The 20,872-nt window shown below is 37.3% G+C and overlaps 1 protein-coding gene across 1 annotated transcript in view; it reads right to left on the reverse strand.

Annotated features, from left to right (window-relative positions):
• PIP4K2A (phosphatidylinositol-5-phosphate 4-kinase type 2 alpha) overlaps positions 1-20,872 on the reverse strand; it is a 115,256-nt gene that overhangs the window by 7,853 nt on the left and 86,531 nt on the right. Inside the window, exons 5-7 of the mRNA XM_056334280.1 lie at positions 14,025-14,171; positions 11,318-11,356; positions 1,432-1,545 (exon numbers count right to left, since the gene is read on the reverse strand). Of these exons, the coding sequence (XP_056190255.1) occupies positions 1,432-1,545; positions 11,318-11,356; positions 14,025-14,171 (300 nt within the window). The remainder of the gene's footprint in view (positions 1-1,431; positions 1,546-11,317; positions 11,357-14,024; positions 14,172-20,872) is intronic.

The raw sequence follows: 20,872 nt of genomic DNA on the forward strand, positions 1-20,872 counted from the left end.
TCACAGAGCCATTTTGATATAAATAGCTGAAAGTCTAAGTCACAGATACGTTTTGCTACCGGGTCTCTTTCAACAGGGAAAACAGCTTTGAGTATAAGGGCTGCAAAATGTTTTAGTGATGATATTTTAGTGACAATATTTTCAATTATGGAAGCTGAAGTCAAACTGTGAACTAATTAGCCCAATATTTATTTTCTCCTATTTGCTGTACTAAATCAGTTAGAATACAATATTAAACTCACATATTAACATGTCCTGGTTTCAGCTGGGGTAGTTAATTTTCTTCTTAGTAGGTGCAGTGCTGTGTTTTGGGGATTTGGTGTGAGAACAACCCTGATAGCACACTGATGTTTTTAGTTGTTGCTGGGTGATGTTTATACTGAATCAAGGACTTTTCAGTTCCTTGGGCCCTGCCAGTGAGAGGGCTGGAGGGGCACGGGAAACTGGGAGGGGACACAGCCAGGGCAGCTGACCTGAACTGGCCAAAGGGATGTTCCATACCATAGAACATCATGCTGAGTGTATAAAATGGGGACAGTTGGCCAGGGCCTGGTAATCACTGCTCAGGTACTGGCTGGGCATCAGTCAGTGGGTGGTGAGCAACTGTATTGTGCATCACTTGTTCTTTTTCTCCCTTCCTGTTGGATTTTATTCCTCTCCTCCCTCCTTTTCATTACAATTATTATTATTATTGTTTATTCTTTTCCTCCATTTTATTTTGATTATATTTGTTTTTATCTCAACCCTTGAGTTTTGCATTCCTTCCTGATTCTCCTCCCCATCCCTTGGGGGTTAGGGAGAGCGAGCGAACGGCTGCATGGTATTTAAGTTACTGGCTGGGGTTAAACCACAACACACCACTTTTCTACTAGGTATTGGCTATATTCAGCCAATTACAAATCTACACGGAAGACTACATTAAGATAATGAGTCTGACTGCTGTACACAAATTACTGAAGTACTCTACTGTTGCAATTCTGAGGTAATTTCAAACTGGGTTACTAATATGAAACAACTAGAACACGCATGGCTGTGAGTGGGGATGCTACATCCTCTGTTATGGACTACATCCCATGTACGGCCTCAGCTCTGGTGTACCTCCACCTGTAAAATACAACTAACAATACTCACCTCTCTCTTGGGGGCATTTGGAAGTACTAGGCTTGTAAAGCATCTAAGTAGTACCATCATTTTAACGTCACATAATCAAGGCAGGGACAATGTATGGCAACCAGCTATGGCAGGCAAGCCATTTACCACATCAGCAAAAGCAGTGATCAATTCCTGAAAGTTTAAATTGTGTTTCATTTAAAATAGTGCTTACAGCCTTATAAACAAGTTTTCATTAATGAATTACAGGTACAATTTCCTGGGATATCTGTAATTAGCCACACATTTTAATCGCATATAACTGAACAGGCACATTCTTACCTCAACATCCTTTTTGAGTTTCTCAAGGAACATCTTTTTGTTATTCTCATCAATATGAATCTTTTGGCCATCATTAATAAAATCATTGTCTTTGAACGTCGGCAGCTCTTTGGCCTAAAATAAACCAAAACTCCTGTAAGGGTGGGATCGCAAAGAGGAGTGCAGTGAAGATGCTGGCCCAGCGCGGCCCCCCTGCTGGCAGTGGCACCTCTGGAGCTCCCCTGCACTCAGGAGGGCACTGCTGAGCCGCCTCTCCAGGGGAAGCAGAGGCACCTCCACGGCACGCAGCATTCCGTAACTGCACCCACGGAGCCCTTTCCTTAGTTTATTCCTCCTGTAGATGGCCTAGAAGGTATAAGTTTAATGGGTGTGCAGCAAATGACAAATCTCCGACTCAATACTTGATTTGCATCAAGCTTCTTCCAAGATGTCGTTTGTCAAGGTAACTGGCAATAAGCGAAGTTAAACCACAATCTATACCTCCTAACAAAGTGCTTGCATCATATCTTATAGATGGTCAGACTGGACTGCATTTTACATAGCTACTGTGCACGTTCATAAGTGTCTAATATCAAATAATTATTTGAAAGCATCAAGTGAACATGAATTATGAAATGCTGCTTAGAAGTGACAAATGCCAGAGAAGACCACTGCCTTTTAAATATGTAATTAAATGTTGAAACATTAGTTGATCATCTTCAACTCTCCCATGAAGTCATTTGCAGCAGCATTTAGGATAGCCAGATGGAGGAACCACTGGATTCAGTACTAAGACCCCTCAAACGCTGTGTTTTTGAAGGGCAGTGAATGGAAGTTCACTTAATAAAACCCAGCAAGCCAACAAACAAAAGAGCAGTTCCTTCAGGGTATTTGGTCAACCAAACTCAAAATAACAGTAGCTTCTGCAATCAGAACCTTTAAAAAATTGGCCCATTAAAAGTAATCAACAGCCTTGCTCCCTGTCCCCCACCTTTAATCACTAAGAACAGGTTTTCTTTACAGAGAAAAAGTTGCAGAGCAACTGATGCTGCAACCCTCAATGATCATGAAATAATGGGTACTTCAAGTAAAATAATTTCCCCTTAATCTAAAAGTCCTTCTGCTAGAAATATAAGGCAGCCACCATCAGTCCACTGGAATACCCTCCATAAGTTTAACTGGTCCAATATTGCTTATAACCTTACTGGAGACAGTATTTTTCAAAAAGCTTATTATCTTCCTACGAGACAGTAAGGAAAAGAATCTCAGAGGTTATTTTCTCTGCTCCAAAACGTACATATTGGAAAACACAGCATTAAAAAATGTGAGCATCATAGCAGACCCTGAAACACCCTTAATAGATCTTCACAATGGCCAGAAATTCTTTTTGCTGTTGGGCTGTACACCTAAGTGGCTGAAATACTCAGTTCCCCAACTGTCCAGATTTATTTTTTGCACCTGCGATTTATGAATTGCTTAAGATCCCACAATACTGCTTTTGTTTAGAAACATGACCCTTCTCTTCCAATAATTGCTCAAAACCACTTAAGCAATTAGTAACATTTTTATAGTTACGAATCCATGTTAAATCCATTGCAACCTGACGCCTGTGGACTCTGGAAAAAAATGAGGTCCCAGTCTGGCTGCTCTGTATTATTACTGTGTTGCATCTAGAACATTCCAGTATATTAAAATACCCTCTAATATAAAGATCTTCAATTTTAATTTAAAAATAAAAGGAAAAATTCCCAGGCAGCCGAGATGGAGCTATAACCATTCATCCATCCCAGACTCCTTCCATGGAGGAGTCACCCTGCAGTGCTCCGCTGCTTTACTTAAAGATGATGTTAGACACTCCTTGAAGCTCACAATGAATTGTTTACTACAATACAACAGTGCAGCGTGCATTGATTTTCTTTCTGGCCTACTCAGTAAGTGGTTTAGGATGAAAATGAGTAGGGGAAACATCAGATAAGCATGCCAGACTAACAGCTGTAGAGATTATCATACACAATCAAGCAAACTGCCCCATGGACAAGGGCTAGTTCTGCAGAGGCAGGACTGTGGATCCAGGGATGTTGCCAACACCGGAGGATGGAATCCAGCGTGTAGGATGCTTAAGAATGGAGAGGAGATTTGGATGAATTAATTTATGATGAAGCAACAATTACAAGAATGCAGAAAGTTAAGCTCCCTTCATTTCTAGCCCAAAGCCCCTAAAAAAAAAAAAAAAAAGAAAAGAAAAAGAAAAAGAAAAGAGAAAAAAATCCTCAGATTGTCTTTCCACCTAGTATACCCAAGTTATTTATTAAACTAGACAGAGGTTAAAGTGAAACAAACCCATTAACACTGAAAAAAATCCCCTAAAGGTGGGGGGTGAGCAGAGAGGAAGGATGTGCTTGTGGTTAAGATGCTGAGATGGCAGGTTCATCTCTAAGCTCTGCCACAGACTTCCTGCACTGCACAGCACAGCACAGCACCAGCCAGTCAGACCCAGTGGGTGGCTGGAAGGAGAAAGCGTGCTTCTCCACTGAAAACAGTTCTGTCTTTAATAAAAAGAAACTTAAATTACAAGAAATATCTTTTTTGGAAGATGCTAGAGCTGATAAGCCAGTCGTGCAGGTGCCATACTCCGCTTTAACTTTGTCTTTAATCTTTTTTTAATAAAAGTGAGCTAGCAAAGCTGACACAGCCTGTCATTTCTTCCCCACCATCACAAGACCCCAAGGGTACTCCCAAGGACGTTCAGGGCAGCGAATCAGCTCTCAAAAAACAGACTTCACTGCCTTGTGTGCAGGCTCCCCCCAGTCCTCGATAATCCCTCTGCAGATTTTTATCTGAGGTCATTTACCTTCACCCAAGTGCCTGCAACTGTGAAGACTTGGCAAGTGCATAACTGTGTAAATTAAAAGCCAGTACCGAGGCGTGCGAAGAAAAAGCAAGCACTAAAAGCAGTGGGTCCCATACAAGAAACCAAAGCTAAAAAGCTAAGTGCCAGTGGTTGCCCTCACCACATTATTTGCATGATTCCTCCCAGCCCGTTATCCTTCCTCATTCTAGGTGTTATTAGACAAACCTTTTTCGTGTGTGTGTGCTAGGCAGTATCATTCTCCTTGTTTATTTAAAGCTGAATAGCCCTAGGATACCGCTGCAGTCCCAAACATCACTAATGACAGCCAGCTAGTAGTGACTGTGGTAGTACTTCAACTGCAATTTAAGTCTTAAAATTGATTTGTGAATTTAGGAATTAAAACCTATGAAATATGTGGCTAGGAGGGGCTCTCCCAGTTATTTTAAATTAATAATTTATGTGTTCATGTTGAGAAGTCCTAATATGTACCTTTTCTTCTTATGCACTGAAATAAGTAAATACAAAGAAAACCACATTGTGGCAGTTTAAAATACTGAGTGAAGAAACTGAGACTTTGCTTTAATGAAATAATTGATACAGTTAATTTTTAATGAACTCTCAAATATTTCCAATGAAGCAAAATCCTTGTTGGAAAAAGATTCTCCTAGAATGTAATTCATTGTAATGAATATATTACTATCATTAAAGAACTAAATATTTTAAGAGCTGCACAGGAGATGAACATCTGACTACTTCCACTAAATTAATAATAGATTTTCTTTCTGAACCATCTCCATTGTTTTTAATCCCCGACTTAAAAATGCAAGAAAGGCACAACAGATTTTACAAATATGAAGTATTTATTTATTAAAAAGCATGTTATTTGCACAGTTCAGGTTTGCATTCCAAAGTTTGCCACGGTCATAGAGAATTTTAATGGCAGGAAGGTTTCACTGCCGTTGAAAAGGCTAAAAAGATTTCTTTGACTAAGATGACAGATTAAAAAACTAAAATTAAGGTGAAACAGCCCACTGATGTTGTTTTGAGGAAAAAAAAAAAAAGGTCTTGAAAGGTAAGAACCAGGTGAAGTGTTATTTCTAGATGAGCATGGAAGTAGTTTTTAAAGATTTCTTAACACATCTCAATTCAGCATCCTATCCTAATGCAATTTTGTTTCTTCCCAAAGGGATTTTTGTGCATCAAGACCGAAAATAATGATCATGGCTAACACCAATGCCAACATTTTGGAAGAAGCTTGCTAAAACAGCTGTAGGGCAATCAAGTGTCAGAATAAGCCTTGGACTGAAAAAGGAAGACGACTTAATTGTCTTGACAACCTGGCAGCATTTTCTCACCTAACACAGGCAAAGATTAGGTTGTAGGAGAAATGTTGCATAGCAGTCTTACTGTTTGTTTGGAACGAGCCATGAGTCATGTTATTCACACAACTTATCAGAGCAGAATTGGGCTTACAGTTCAAAACTTTTGAAACTGGTATAAAACATCTGCCAGGAGTGAAGTTCCATATCCTGGGCTTCTTTTCACAGCAAATGGCCCATATACATGTTTTTTTTTTAAAAGAGAAATAAGCTAACTTTAGACTGACTGGGCTCACAAGCATATATTGAAGGCAGTATTTTAAAAAAAGGACATAGTGCTAAATACAGTTTTCAGCAAGCTGGCACAGGTGGTTTTGAACCAAATCAAAAGTCTTCCATCAAAGGAATGGAAGAGAAACTAGAGCTTTCCAAAGAAAGCTGAAGACTGCAGCTTCTTCCCTCCAGTAGTTATGGGACCTCCAAACTTCTGTTGTACAATTTGCCTTGTCGTAAGACCAGGTTTCTAACCAAACAAGGATCTGCAGCTCCACTTGGCATCACAGGACTGTAAATGGCAATGGAAACAGATGTGTAACCCCAAAAGGGGGTTTGAGAGGGAACACTGAAATGGTTTTCACCAGTGTAATGGATATTTTTGTAGGAAAAAAAAATTGTGCAGGATGTTGTAGATGGATTAGGAATTTGAGCATGTACCAAACCAGTAACTATACGTCTTTTCAATGCTCGGGGAAATGCATCCAGAATTATCCCTAGGGTTAATGTCTTCCTGCTGCAAAATGAACATGCAACATATAAAATGCAAGAGACTGTTCCCCTTTAATTTTTTTTAAATTCTTTTAACATATGGAAGACAGATTTTTAAATGAAAAGAACCCAAACAAAGGCAAACTAGTGATTTGTTTTAAAAAACAATAACGGGGTTGGTGTTGTGTGAAGGCTAAACACTGAAAAGAGGAATCTGAACTGTGAATGTCCATTCCTTGCAATGAATTGCAGTATCATGCTTTGAAAGTTATCTCTGTATATGCAACCTTGAGATTCATTTCACAGAGAAATCGAAGACATGCCTCAGATGTCTGTTGTGTGAGATAGGCATATGAAGCAGACTGAAATCACTAGAAGACATAAGTAAAAAAAAAAAAAATCAGTAATTTTAAAATAGCAGGAAAAATAGCTAAGATTTTGGGATGATCTACCTTGAAGTTTTACCTATTGACATCAAAAGAAAAAAAAACTAATTAAGACTGAGTAATCTTGTTGCTATGCTTCTATACTAAAATACTTCTTCCTTTAGTTATACCTGCCCTCTCAGAAACCAGTTAATTACTATATGTTGTAATCATAAGGTAAGAAGTAAAGTGAAGAAGTGATTTGTTACATCTAGCAGCATCTTTCAATCTAATTATCAGAGCTATGTATTTTGCGTACAATTTAACTAAGATGTTACGTAGCTGTCAACTACAGCAATTATTTTCCAAATAAGAACTTGAAAAAAAAATCCTTTGTTCAAATGTGTTTACTGTAATTTTTCTTCATTTATGCTTATTTATGAAACAACACATACAGAGGTGGCAAAGTAACCAGGTTTAAACTAATTAAAAAACATGCAATAATCTCTGAAATTGCTTAGTAAAGATGAAATATAGTGGGCTTCAGTTCAGTTTGCTTTCATTTTTCTTCCTCAGATTTCCTTCTGAGTTGCTCACTCACAAGTAATATGTTTAAGTTCTTTATAAGTACAAGTAGACTCAGCTGTAACTGCTAATTTGATGTTGTACCGCAAGTACAGCATAATTGCAAGCAGGCAGACCACCAGGGGAGTTCTGCATTATCCTGGTTTCACTTAAGAGGGCAAAATTGTCCAAGGAATGAATAGAAAATGCCCACTATTAAAATAAAAATAAATTAAAAAAACCCCAAACAACTAAAGCCTAAAAAACACCAAAACAGGAGCAGCTGTCAGAATTTACAACTGCTGAAACATACTCTTGTAAAATTCAAGAAAAATCTGTAAGTGCATGTTAGATACTTGTTGCCAAGAAAATGATGCCTTTGTTATTAAAAATATCACTTTAATGCAAATGAGAGGAATTGTGTGTTAAGGTGAAATCTAAGGGATGGAGCTTGTCTCCGCACTGGTTATTACAAAATATTGAAATGACAGTTTCAGAGCTTCTATCAATATGTTAGGATATCAAACAGCTGAAGATAGTCAAACAGGAGACAAACTGAAAAAAGGACAGAAAAGTAATGAAGTCACTCCATCCAGTTTTTCTTCCTAAAAACTGATGTAAAATATTTGAATACTAATACCTATTTTACACTACAAACCTGAAGTAGAAAAATACATCTTTTCCTGATTTCTTATTTTTTTAATCCATTACATCTTTCTGCATAATTGCCCCTTCTTTGTTAACTGAGAAAATAATGAAAGAGTAGTTTGATAGGAAAAAGATTCAAGAACATAATTTTAGCCAAGTTTGCAATTGCAAGGTAATTAATCTAAAATTTTCAGTCTGCATTAGGATGTCACAGAAAGACTTGCTCTTCTGTTTTCTGGCTTATGCCGCTTTAAAAAAAGCTAACATATGCTCGATATTTTGAAAGCCATTTGATTACTTGAATATTGGCATTTGAAATTAAATATGAATTACTTAAAAGCCCATTTAAAAACTACAGCATTACCAGACAATTTAGCTGTACACTTTAGAGCCAAAAGCTTCCTGTCTTTTATTACTTTTCTGTTTTTCAGATGTGTATAGCAGTGGACACCCTTATAATAAGTAATTAAATAATGCTGCCATTACTTGAAATTCTATTATTTTTAATGCCATTTCAGGATGGTATTAATAAATTGATGATTTAACTTGCCTATGGCTAAAAATTAGCTAATAAATTACTACATCAGCTTAGTATTTGAGATTGTGTGGTTTTGTTTAATCATTCATAGCAATTTCATTTAACATAGGAGACACCAAAATCTCTTCAGAGCATTTACTAAAATGTGCCTGTCCACCCGCCCGCCCACACACCCACCCACCCATCATTTTTTTTTCTTTTGCTTTTCAGGGTAGAATTTTCCAGGCGTTTTAGTATCTTTCAGAATGGATTGAGATTCCCACAGAAGACAACAAAAAGTTTGAAACTGTGACATCTACTTGAGAGAAAATGAGAGTGAAAAAACATGCTGTGGGGCTCTCACTTGGTAGTTAGAATAATGGACCATCAACATCTTATGTCAACACAGTCCTCAAGGTCCTGAAATCAGTGCCACACGTGCAGTGATACACCTCATGATAGCAGGTCTTCAGCACTGCTCAGTTTCAAAAATAAACTTTCCTTGTCTATTCATATAAATACACAACCCCCTTCTTATTTAAGCTTAAAAGCTGCATTAGAAACACTTGAGTAATTTAGATGAGTAATCCACTCCTGTGGCAGGAGATCCATTTCCTATGGCAGGAGATTCAAATCGCAGTGACGAATGTTCTGAACATCTACAGTACAGACATGCATTAGTGTGTTTTTGACCCTTTCAAATCAATCAGCAGACTCAAAACTTCAGACAAAAGCCATGTAATAAGCAAAATATTATTTTCCCCTTGCTTGAATCCCTAACAGTCTTTCTTAAAGTGTTTGTAAAATGTTGCTCCCTCTATGAACTTAGATGTCTACCCAGTTAGTTCCCTTTCTTGGAGGTGTTTGTTCCAAGTGCTAGCTTATGGCTTCCCTGCCGCACTGCACTGGAGTTTGAGGGGACTGATGAGTAACAGAAGGCTGTTCCAACAGCCTCAGACCGTCTGCTTGCAACATCAGTAAGCTTAGTGTAGTTCTGTCTCCAAGAAATCAAATTCCTTTGAAAAGAAAATAATGCGTAATATTTAAAATAACTGAAGAATTTGGATGACCAGGGTTTTTTTTACATTTCTTTCACAGAAATACTCAAAACAGGAGGTTCTAGATGCGTTGAAATTGATAGGAATTTTTGTTATTGGCCTTACTGAAGTTATGATTTCACATTACATTTAAAGAATAATTGTTGTATACAGTTATACAAAACTACACAACTTTGTTTCAACTTCGCTATAATCAAATTCAATAGTAATTTTGCCATGAAATTACATAGGAACAAAATTAAGGCACTGTTTCTTTGAGGTTCTCACTCAACATATTAACTACAGTACATGTGTACTACTATTTTTCTATTTATTATGAGACAAATTCTTAAAACTGCTCAAAACCAGTGCACTAAATATCTGTATAGTATCAGCTCCTGTATAGCTGAATACATGTAATATCGTTACATTTTACATTACTATTCCAAGCATTAATGTTGCAACCTGAAGTAGTCCCATCCAAATAATCTGCCCTCCTCATTACTATCAGATTATTTTACTACCAGCAGAGGTTTTTAATGACACTAGGTATCATTTGCAAGACACTGAAGGGTTAATCCCTCTGCTTTAAAAACACTAGAGTTGTGCTACTGAACAAGGACAAAAATAGACCACAAGAAAAGAATGCAGACCATTCAAGACATGACTTTGAGGGCCCGGTACAGCAAAAGGGAGCTAATGCTGACTATTGTAACTGCATTTGGCATTTGGGACATGGCAGACATTAGTTGCCTAATGCTGGAAGGAGAACTTTAAGTCTTCAGTCATACCTTAGGACAAAGTGGAAAAACTTCAGAGTTTTTCATTCTGTGAGAACCGAACAGCTACTGCATGTCCCTTACTCCTTAGTGCAGTTGTGTGATCTGTAGAAGACTCAGAGAGGCAGGTATGATACAACTAATGCTCAGGAGAAAAACCAAATGATTTGAATGGAATTTGGGGACAACATAAAATGAAGTCTTTTAAGTGAATTGCTAAATGATCTTATGCTAATTCAGAAGGAATGTGCTTGGAAAAATTAAGAAAACAAGGCTCATGGGCTCTTGGACTTCACCCAAATTTGGAAATTTAAGAAGTCTTAGATGACGAAGACTATGTCCCACCTCCAATTATCTGTAGAATCTCTAGACAAACCTTTCCTAAAGTGCTATCAGGCTGTGTCACTGAAACCTGAGAGAAACACTGATTTTGAGAACACGAAATTTTCCAAATGAACTGAAGTTGGAGATGGAGAAAAACAAAGTGATCAATTTCCTTTTAGAGCAAGGTTTCGGCCCAGAATTTGAGGCAGCCTGTCTCTCATTATAGTTACATGTACATCTAAGTGTGTCAGTTGTTCACTCATTTGCATGAGCTTTACATACCCAGAGGTTCTCACAATTCAAGGTTTGGTTCATCTTTGCATTCACTTTAGAAGTGGTGCCACGTCACATCATTCTATTAACTGACATGGAGCATCCATAAATCTCAATATTAAAGAGCAAGAGAAAGAAGATGAAGAAGCAGGAGGGAAGAGAAGAAAGTCCTGATGTTTTCCTACCACAGGGCAGGCCCTGAAGAAACCAAGAAGAGAAGAGAAAAAAAGGAAAAGAAGGAGCTAGAGGACTGGCTCACTTACCTCTGAAATCTCAACACCATTGCAAACCAATATTCAAAGGTCTGCAGAAAATAGAGGAAAGATAAAGGGGGGAATAAGGTAGAACTCAAGGGGGAGAATATGACAGAAAACAAAGAAAAGGGGCAGAACAGCACTGGTTATGGTTGTCCTGAGGCCAGCTAGCAGCTTAGATAATTGAAAAAGAAACAGAAATGCACCATACCTTTTCTTTGTCACTGGCTTCTCGAGCCACAGTAGAGCCCTGAAACAGAAAAAATGGATCTAAAAATGTGCATATGTCAGAAACTGATTTGAAAATGTTACGATAACAGGTCAAAAGTGGATGTTTTCTTCTGAACTTGAGAGCTGTTTTAAAGAAAGGTGATACAGTAAGTAGAATGCCCAGGGCCGCTGAACTGCTGCAATCACTTGAAGAAGATGTATCATGAGAGAAGAAAGATGGATTAAATCCTCAAATGCTCTACATATGCTCTCCTCCTGACTGCTGGAGCTTCTTCATGTCTCATCCTCATTTTGAGACTATCATCCTAGAAGTTGCTGCCTTGCTTGGCAGACTTCTCATCTTTTTGTACCAATTTAGCTGTGTGGTTATGGAATAGCCTATTCTAGGTAATTATTTGGACATATGTAATACACATTTGAAAAAGATGTCACACAATATAAACACATAGAAATATTTAAAAGATCACAAAGTACAAACAAGAACAAAGCACCTCACAGCAACATGAAGTCAAAAGAAGAGATGAGACCAACTGTGGATTCACAAGATCTACAGTGCTTGCCAAAGATATTCTGGCTATTTAAATTTTTTAATTTTTTTTTTTTTTTTTAAGCTTAGAACTAGTATGCAATATGGTGCGTTCTGAATAAACTGGAGGTGACCAAAAAATGGCTGTGTATACCTCCTTGCAAATTTCTTGGAGCAGGACCACACCTTTAAGTACCCAGAGTTTGTTTATCACATAATAGCACTGCAAGAAATTATAACTACAAACGTGATAATTGGACACTGAAAGATGGGTAAAATCAGCTCTATAATTTGTTGGAAAGTATGCATTGTGTAAAGAAGTGCTGAAGTTCAGTCATGCTAGTTTAAAGAACATAAGGATTCCCAACCACATGTTTTTATATCACGTTTTATGCTGTTTGCAGAGAGAAACTTAGAAAAGATGGAGATAAAATATAAATGGGGCTGTACATCTTAGTTATTATGTATGGCACAGCAAGCAGGGATTTCATTGCATTGTATCGTTAACTGCTAATAAAGCCTAGTGAAAGTCTGACATTTTCGTTTACTAAACTTTTTATGTTTACTTTTTATGTTACATAAAAATACACTTTTTATGTTGTATTCCGTGCTCCAACAGACTATTTGGCCTAAAAAAAGGTCAGCTGAAAACCAAACTGGAGGGAAAAAAGTGGATTTACAATAATAAAAATTAGGGAGATTGCCAAATTTGACATTGAAGTTATTTTAATAAATTTTAATAAAATACCTCAGTGGCCAAGAAAATACCTCTGAAATCCTAGGCCGATCTGTGGTCTCTTAGTATCTGCACAGGTAAAGACTTGCGCTACAAGTGAGCTCTAAGCTAGTGTCAAAAATACTCATGTACAAAAAAGGACTCAACCTACAACCGTAGATGCTGTAGCAATGAAAGTAAAGAAAACGTAATTTATAATACGTGCAGTGTCACTACAACACTACTAATACTCAGTGAAGGAGTTAGTTTTGAAGAATAATGTGATATTGATGTTAAATTTAAATTGCAAGAGAAGTTTACCTTTAAAGCCATTCAGTCCAGCTGGACAAACTGAATAGAGTATAGAAGCATTCACAGAGGTAAATTTATGATACCAACGCTAAGAACATGCTTTATATCATTTGTTTCTTTCTGTTGTGCTTTCCCCCCTTTTTTAACGCATCTGGACATTACAATGCTCTAAAACACATACAGTTCTCAAAAAAATGTCTTTCTTGAGGAAACTCTGCTGTCAATGGTACTAAATACCAAAAAGTCAGTTGCTGACAATCTGGAAATCAGTTCTTACAAATCACGTTCAGTCAACTATCTAACCAGCTGCTAGGTAGGTACTTGACAGGAGGAAAGGATGGTGTGCACAGCATTACAAATGCCTTAATACAGAATGCTAAATAAACACCTTAAAACAAGTTTGCAGATGCACTTAGTTGTTCAACACAAAAACATGCTAGAAAGAAGTAAGTTTCTAAGGGATGACTTCATGGAGGAAATTAAAATACAATCCCTTAGGTCAGTAAAAAGACTAAGACTACACTTCGGACATTAGTTGTAGGCACTGTGTATTAACTATTTGCAAAATAACGAGCAGATAAACCTTCTGAAAAAACCCTAAAATACACCTTATGATAAAAGCAACAGAAATTTGTGTTTTTAAGAACCTTCTCTTTTTAAATTGGATTATTTTAAAAATATGGAATAAAATATGGAGCTTTTGGAGTAGCGATGTACTTTGTTAGTAGCAATTTATTGGTTTAACTTATGATATTTAGTTATTTTATAAAAGCCCTCTGCAGAATCAGCTGTGGCTTTCCATTATGTTGATAAAGACCTACAGGAAGCAGAATTACTATTGGATATGTGTGAAGAGGTCTACCTTTAACCATTACTTACATTTAACAAACACACCCACTTAAATGGCTCTCTTTGAAAATGCACAATGCAAATTTGCACAATTTTGATAAAACCATCCTTCAGTTTTGCTAAACCCAGACGCAGAAATAAACCAGTTAATGCTGGCTCTTACATAACACAACTTAAAATTAATTAAAATTCTGAGCAATATTCAAGCACCAACATAAGCTAACATTTATAGTAAAGATTTTTTCAGCTACTTTGTCAGTTATTTCATCAGCAGTTATTTCTCACCTTTAAATCGTATTTTCTATAAACAGATAAGCGATGGCTGAACACATTTCTCGTAACAATCATATATACTTCAACTCCATCAACAGTAAGCCGGTACATGCCCAAAAACTGGGGAAGAAGTGTATTCCCATGACACTCCACAATAAACTGCAGGAGCAAAAGAAAAGAACAGAAGTGAGGGTGGATATATATTATATAAATATATATTTATACCTTTTTAAAGACAAAACAGCCAGAAACAACACATGTATTTGCTGAATATATATTTGTGTGGAGACAAACCTTGAAAAGAGTCAGGCCAAAACAATCCCCCTCATTGGGAGGTTACCCTGCTTTTTAGGCCAGTGTGTGAAAATTAAAATCTTGAACTGCTTAATTTATAACTCCTCACTTCTACAGAAAACCTCATAGAAAGAGCAGGCTCCATTTGACAGACCTTTCCACTTTTATGGTCCAAAAAGCACACTTAATGCAAGTAACATATTTGGACCCAGTGTCAAAACCCAGAAATGTATTTTCGAACATCATACTGCTGCATTTTGTACCAGATTATATGTAATTGGTATGTTTGTCTGTTCTCAGTATTTGTTTACTATGATGAACGTTTATGGTGCTGTCACCAGCAAGGGGTATTATTTATAATCACCAACTTCCTGCTAGTTCCTATGTGACAGTTGCATTTCAGGGTCAATAGAGTTGAGTAGTCAAGTGCAAGATCCCTGTATTTTTTATTTATGAATGACTGTATTTCCTTAAGGTCACCATATTCCATTACAAATGGGCTATTAACCTTGAAAAGATTTGCCACCTGCACCTGAAACCTGTCTTTTTTTTTTTTAAAATCACTTGCCTTACAACTAATAGTTTGAACTTCTATTGGAAAGACTACTGGAGGAAGCAGAAAAAGTACAGACTACATTGATGATGAGAACTATTAACAAATTAATATTTATTCCCAGAATAAAAATACCCATACTATATTAATCCTAAAACCAACTCAAACACATCACTCATATTTTGTGGAACCAAGGAAAATTATGTAAACCAGAAAAGGACTCACCAACTTATCTCTTTCTGTTATTACCAAGTCTCAAACAGAGGAACTTGAAGAAAATTTAAAAATTCAAGCCCCAAATCAGAAACGCAGAAACTAACCAACAGTCAGCTTTCAAACTTTCCATGAATACTGAAGTTTCTGTTTCTTTTGTGCCAGAGTGACCCAGTTATTGGAAACACATTATTCTAAAATACAGGAGACTTTAGAACAAGTCAACTGAATAAGCCATTTGAATTGCTTAACAAAGGTAGTTAGTATTTGGTAACAAGTAATATAACAAAGCTCTTGGAACCCTGGAGATATTGCAGTTTGGGGCTCCTCTGTTAATTTTAAGGAATTTCTCTCACTAACTTTATACTGGAACCTTTTAAATGGCAAAATAAAATTAGAAAGATTTGAAAGTCCTGAAAACAATCCTGTCCAGCAAGAAACAAAAGGAACGAACAACAATAACGGAAATTGTTGACTGTGAATTGAACATAATTTTGACGAACAAGTCTGACACGTGAGCTCTGTTGAATTGTGCTGGCACAGTTTGGGGCTGTAACACATCTTTCTGTTTGCCCTCTAGCTGTCCTGGAGGTTACAAGCCCTGAAGCAGAGAACATGGTCAAGTTGCAGTTGTGCCACTTCACAGCAAAGCATTTTTAAGCTCAAACTGCCTAAGAATGGGCAAAACATAAGCCACTGCAGAGGCTCAGTAAATACAAATCAGAATCTTCAGAAGGAAATAGAATTGTGTGCCCCAAAATACAAAGACGTTTGACAGTAAAAGGCCACAAGAACAATGTCGGTCCTGAGCAGTGCACAAAGATTGATTGGTTTGCACCTGAGAAGACTCCTGCATTTAACAGAGGCAGAAGTTTAGAGTTCTTCAACCGGAGGATTCTCAATCATAGGGCTGTTAACAACCTCACAAACCAGTTTCAATGTGTTACAGGATACACAGCTCGTTTCGACCATCAGAAGTTTGTCTTGGAGGTCCAATCATCAAGTGAAATGAGAACTATTAATTATGAGGTTACAGAAAACTTGTTTAAAATACTAATCCCTATTAGTCAAACGACATTGATATTTTTTTTTTTTTTAATAAACATCAAGTACTTGGCATATATCCTAAAGGTAAATACTTTTCTAATGCTTTATAGAAGGTGGGAAGGATTCTTATAAAAACATTTCCTGAGTGATTCCTTCTCCAAAATGATTAGGTTCTTCAAGGATGGTCAAGGAGAGTTTAGTGTCACAGAACTTCAGGCCACTCAACTCTTTAATGGATCCAGCCATTCCTCATCTTATGGCTCTTAAGTACAGAACTTGAATTATAATAAATGCCATTATTTCCCTTTTCCATACAGGAATCCAAGACATGGAAACTATATGAAATCACATAAGAGAGTTTGTGCCATGTGAAGGAACAGCAGCTAGGCCTAAGTACCAGACTAGTAACTCCCTGCCCTTCCTCTCTGCTTCTAGGGTCACAGTCTTGACGCTTAAACTATCTCTTCAACCCTAGCTAGTGCTAGCTCTCAGATTTTAAACTTTCTGGTCCTAAGGGTACCCCATCTGTAAAATAGCAATGTCATTAATACAGAACACGTGCAACATACCCACTGCAATAACATGAAATAAATCCTTTGGTCAGCAGCACACAACCTCCTCCCAAACTGTTCTGCATCATGTAACAGGGAGAAAAAAGGCAATTAATGAGTCGCTTAAGTCCTATTTGTACATTAGGATTAGCCATTTGCTGACACTGTTGTTTCACTTTAATGTCTTACAAACAAGCCTTCTGAAAGGGCAGTGTTACTAGCATGCAACACAGGACATGAAATGGTATGCTGGTAGTGCTCTTCACTTAATAAAAAGGGACTTGGCCATGTTCTTGCCAACTTCCAAGGGACCTTCTCAAAGCAGACTATGTACCACAACAGTTGTTTCCTATTCACTGCCGACTGTAGACAGTCCTGCCATTGCAATTTAAAGAAAAGCCCCTAAAATGATTTCAGTGTTTCCCATGACATTTCTTATCCTGATGGGGAGACAAAGGAAAGAGGGAGGAATGCCACTTGCTTTCAGCATCTACAAGGTTGGTCTAGAACTTCCTACCTTTGAAACTATCAATCCCCCATATCTGCATCACAGAGGAGGCAAAACGTGTCATCTGTTTGGGTGGGAGTCCAGCAGGACTTGCACTGGTGACTGTGGTTGGCAGATTTTCAATTTGTCCATCTTGATATAAATGAAGTAGCAATTTAGTCACCTCAAGGTGCTTTTTAGGAATGATTTCCTGAAGTTTCCCACTCACAGCTGGAATAAAAGTGAGCCTAGAAAATAAGCCGGTACATGCTTAACAGGACTGCTAAATTTCAGTGGAAGAAAAGACCTTCACTCCTTTATGTTAATTCTTTCTAAAATGAACATTAAAACAATTCTACCAAGCAGCCTTGCTAAATAAAACTGTAACACTTAGCTAATACATTTATAAGTCCTTATATCCAGTAACAAAATCCATCTTTTTTAAAAAGAGTGTTGTAATAAACACCTCACCATTTTTTTGTTAATTCAGACAAATTTCATTTTTCTGCACAGCATAAGGACAATATTACCATTAACAAAATAAAGTATCATCAGCATGTTGACACATTTTATCAGCTGTGCAGCATAGGTTTCAAATACATAATTTTCTGAACTCCCTTGAACCTCATGCTTAAAGCTCAAAACTAGTAAGAAATTCTTTATGACCCTATATTCTTGTTAACTTTTGTATAAATACAGCTTCAAGATTCCTTAATAAGAACAGAACTTCTATCTCATTTTACATGAAAATTAGGATTCTTAGGTTCTTGCTTCCCCACAGTTACACTAGTAAGATACCATGATGACTGAAAGATTATAAAATGTATACAAATTATTGGCAAAGAAGTTATGCCAGTTTTAGCTCTTTTTAGAAAAACACAGGGTAAAATTCCCATTTCTACTCTTTCTTCTCCTCCCCTTGGAATGACTTGACATTGGTGAAGACTAAATCCTGAATTATGTCTATCTTGGTCCTATGTGAAAACTTAATATTCCTATTTCTCACTGATAGGCCTGTTTTTGCAGACATTAATTCAGACATACACAACATGCTCATTCTGTTACCCCTTTGTATATTATTTTAATGATTTTCTACATCATGATTAAGGCAATCATACCTGAATTATCAAATGCTTATGTGACAAGTCTATACATTCATTAGGATACTTTCATTAAAGAAACTGAATGGCAAGTGATATAATTATTTAAAAACATTTTAGGCTTTGTGAATGACAAGACGTTGACACTCCTTTTGTGGCCTCAATTTTCTCTTTCAAATCCTCTTGCCTGCAAGTCAGAAATAGCCTCCAACAATGTGTTGTGTGCACGTGCATTGACATGTACAATCACTCCCCAAAAAGGAGGTTGAGAACCTTGTCCAGCATTATATCATGTTTCAGAATATTATTCTGCTTATTGCCATTTTCTTGAACCCTAATAATTTCACAGGAAATTATCCACTGGCTACTTACGTGACACATTGAAAGGATTAACTAATCAAACTAGAGCAACACGATAGAAAGTTATAGATTTTCAAGGCATATAAAGCTGTTTTCTTCTAGTAAGTAATGTAAGAAAATAATTTCATTTAAAGAAGTGTTCAATAAATACACAGGTTTTCAGATACAAGCCCTATGACTCGAAGCCTTACATTTTACGTTGTTTCAGACTTCCGCCGGTGTTAATTTTACTTCAAAGTGCAATGTAATCTAAATGTTACCACCACGTGTGTTTATCTAAGTTGCCGATCAGAAACATTATACTTGGTACTGCTACAATCAAATGAGTCACTGGGCATGCAGTTTCTTCTGAAAGTGCTGTGCACAGCATCAGGAGTTTACAGACATAAAATACAATAAATACATAGGAAACACCTACTGGTGAAACCTAGGCCTCAAAAGAGCCACGTTCAGCCAAGTCCATTCTGATATTTTGTGTAGTTAAGGTATTTACCTATAAAATTTCACATCTTTTAGTGAAGATTTTTGGTAGCAGTTCCAGTCTGTGATTGTATGGCCCTTTTGCATATTGCCCTTTTACAATTCCATCTGATGCTCATGCTAGTGAGTTTCCCACTTTCAGGGTCACCTATCCTATAGGAAACAGTGGGCCCACGGATGCAAGTGAAATGTAGACTCGAATGAGAGCACATATATTCTCATGTCTACTTTTTCTGCTTCTGGTTTTTCATATCAAAGGTGCTATATATCTGTTATCTTAGCACAGGGCTGAGGACATGTTCTGTGCAGCTTCTTGATTCATACAAGGGACTGGCTGAAGGGCTTTTCTTAACTGCGTTTCTTTGGAAACCTCCCATAAATCTTTACCTCTTACTACATTAGGTCATACAGAGAGTCAGGGTCACCATTACATGGTATGTGTCCTTCATGCACATTTGTACTTAAATAATAGTACATTATATTGCCTTGCTTTGCCTTTTTACCTACCCTTTTCCTTCTTTTTGAGATACATACAGATGCAACTCATGAAGAAAAAGGGAGGAGCTGGGAGGAAGCAAGCCACTGACAACCTGTGCAAGTAATGACACGGAGGGAGGATGACACAAACTTAGACGTAGCTCTGCCTTAGCAACCTACCGGCTTGATGTCAGCCCATCTCAGAGCAAACTCCTAGAACACCTAGTCCCCACTTTCTTTTCTGGGGTATTCTCCAGCCTATGTTGTAACAGATTTGTGACAAAATTGCTTTTAGCCTATGGTAATGTTTTTCTACCTATTTATGATTTTAATGTTTCCTCCTATCTTCCACTCAATATTCCTTGATTCCTGCGCAGCCCTGAACCCTGATCTTGTTGTAATTTCCCCCTTTTTCACCTTACTGCCTGCATTTTCCCCCCTCCCTTTCATTTCCCTTCCTGTTTCTTTTATATTTTTTTCCTCTCCAGAAGCTAAGGTAAGATTTTTTTTCCTGCTTTTGTCTTCTCTTTTATGCTTTCATTTCCCCTTTTTAGCTCATTCTATTCTTTCCTTTCTTCCCATTCACCTCCCCATGGTTCTGCTGTTTGCTGCCTCTGGTAAATGGGCAGTCCCTCTCCTTTACCACTATTCACTATTTCTGCTGGTTGCCAGGGAAACAAACAGGCAGTGCAATAGTTGTCAGTTCTGCATACAATTACCTGTGTAAGGAAAAGAAGTGCTGTCAACAGGGACAGCCACCTATAGAAAACCTAAAGGGTATCTGCACTCATGAGTAGTTCTATACTGGAAGGCTTGTGTGCTAGAAATTCCCTCTTGTTCACCTGCTTCAATATGGCTTCTCAGTTTCTTTTCTTTACTGAAGTCACCTGGGTGTCAGCACTGAGAAATAATAAATCCCTTTTGAAGTCCATTTTAATGAAAAAGAAGAAAAAAAAAAAAAGGTTTCCAAAGGTTTTCCTTTTTCTCAGACACTCAAGTTTGCTTTAATTTATTTCTAAAAATTTCTATCCTGCCTGCCATCTATTCTCAAAGAGCACAGGACTCTGCTTTTATACCAATTTAAGATTTAAAGCAAGTTTATCTCACTGGGAAGGGCAGGTTATCTTGATTCAGACATTTCAGAAACTAGAACATCCACCTACATAATTTTACTCAACTGTCACTGATTTCTGCCCCTGAAAATCATATTTGTAGTTTAGAAAATATCTACATATATATTGATATCTGCTGAATAGTATACTTTGCAATTTAGGTAAACTGATAAGCTTTTTGCACAG

This window comes from Falco biarmicus, chromosome 4, assembly GCF_023638135.1.
Source record: "Falco biarmicus isolate bFalBia1 chromosome 4, bFalBia1.pri, whole genome shotgun sequence".
Lineage (NCBI taxonomy): Eukaryota > Metazoa > Chordata > Aves > Falconiformes > Falconidae > Falco > Falco biarmicus.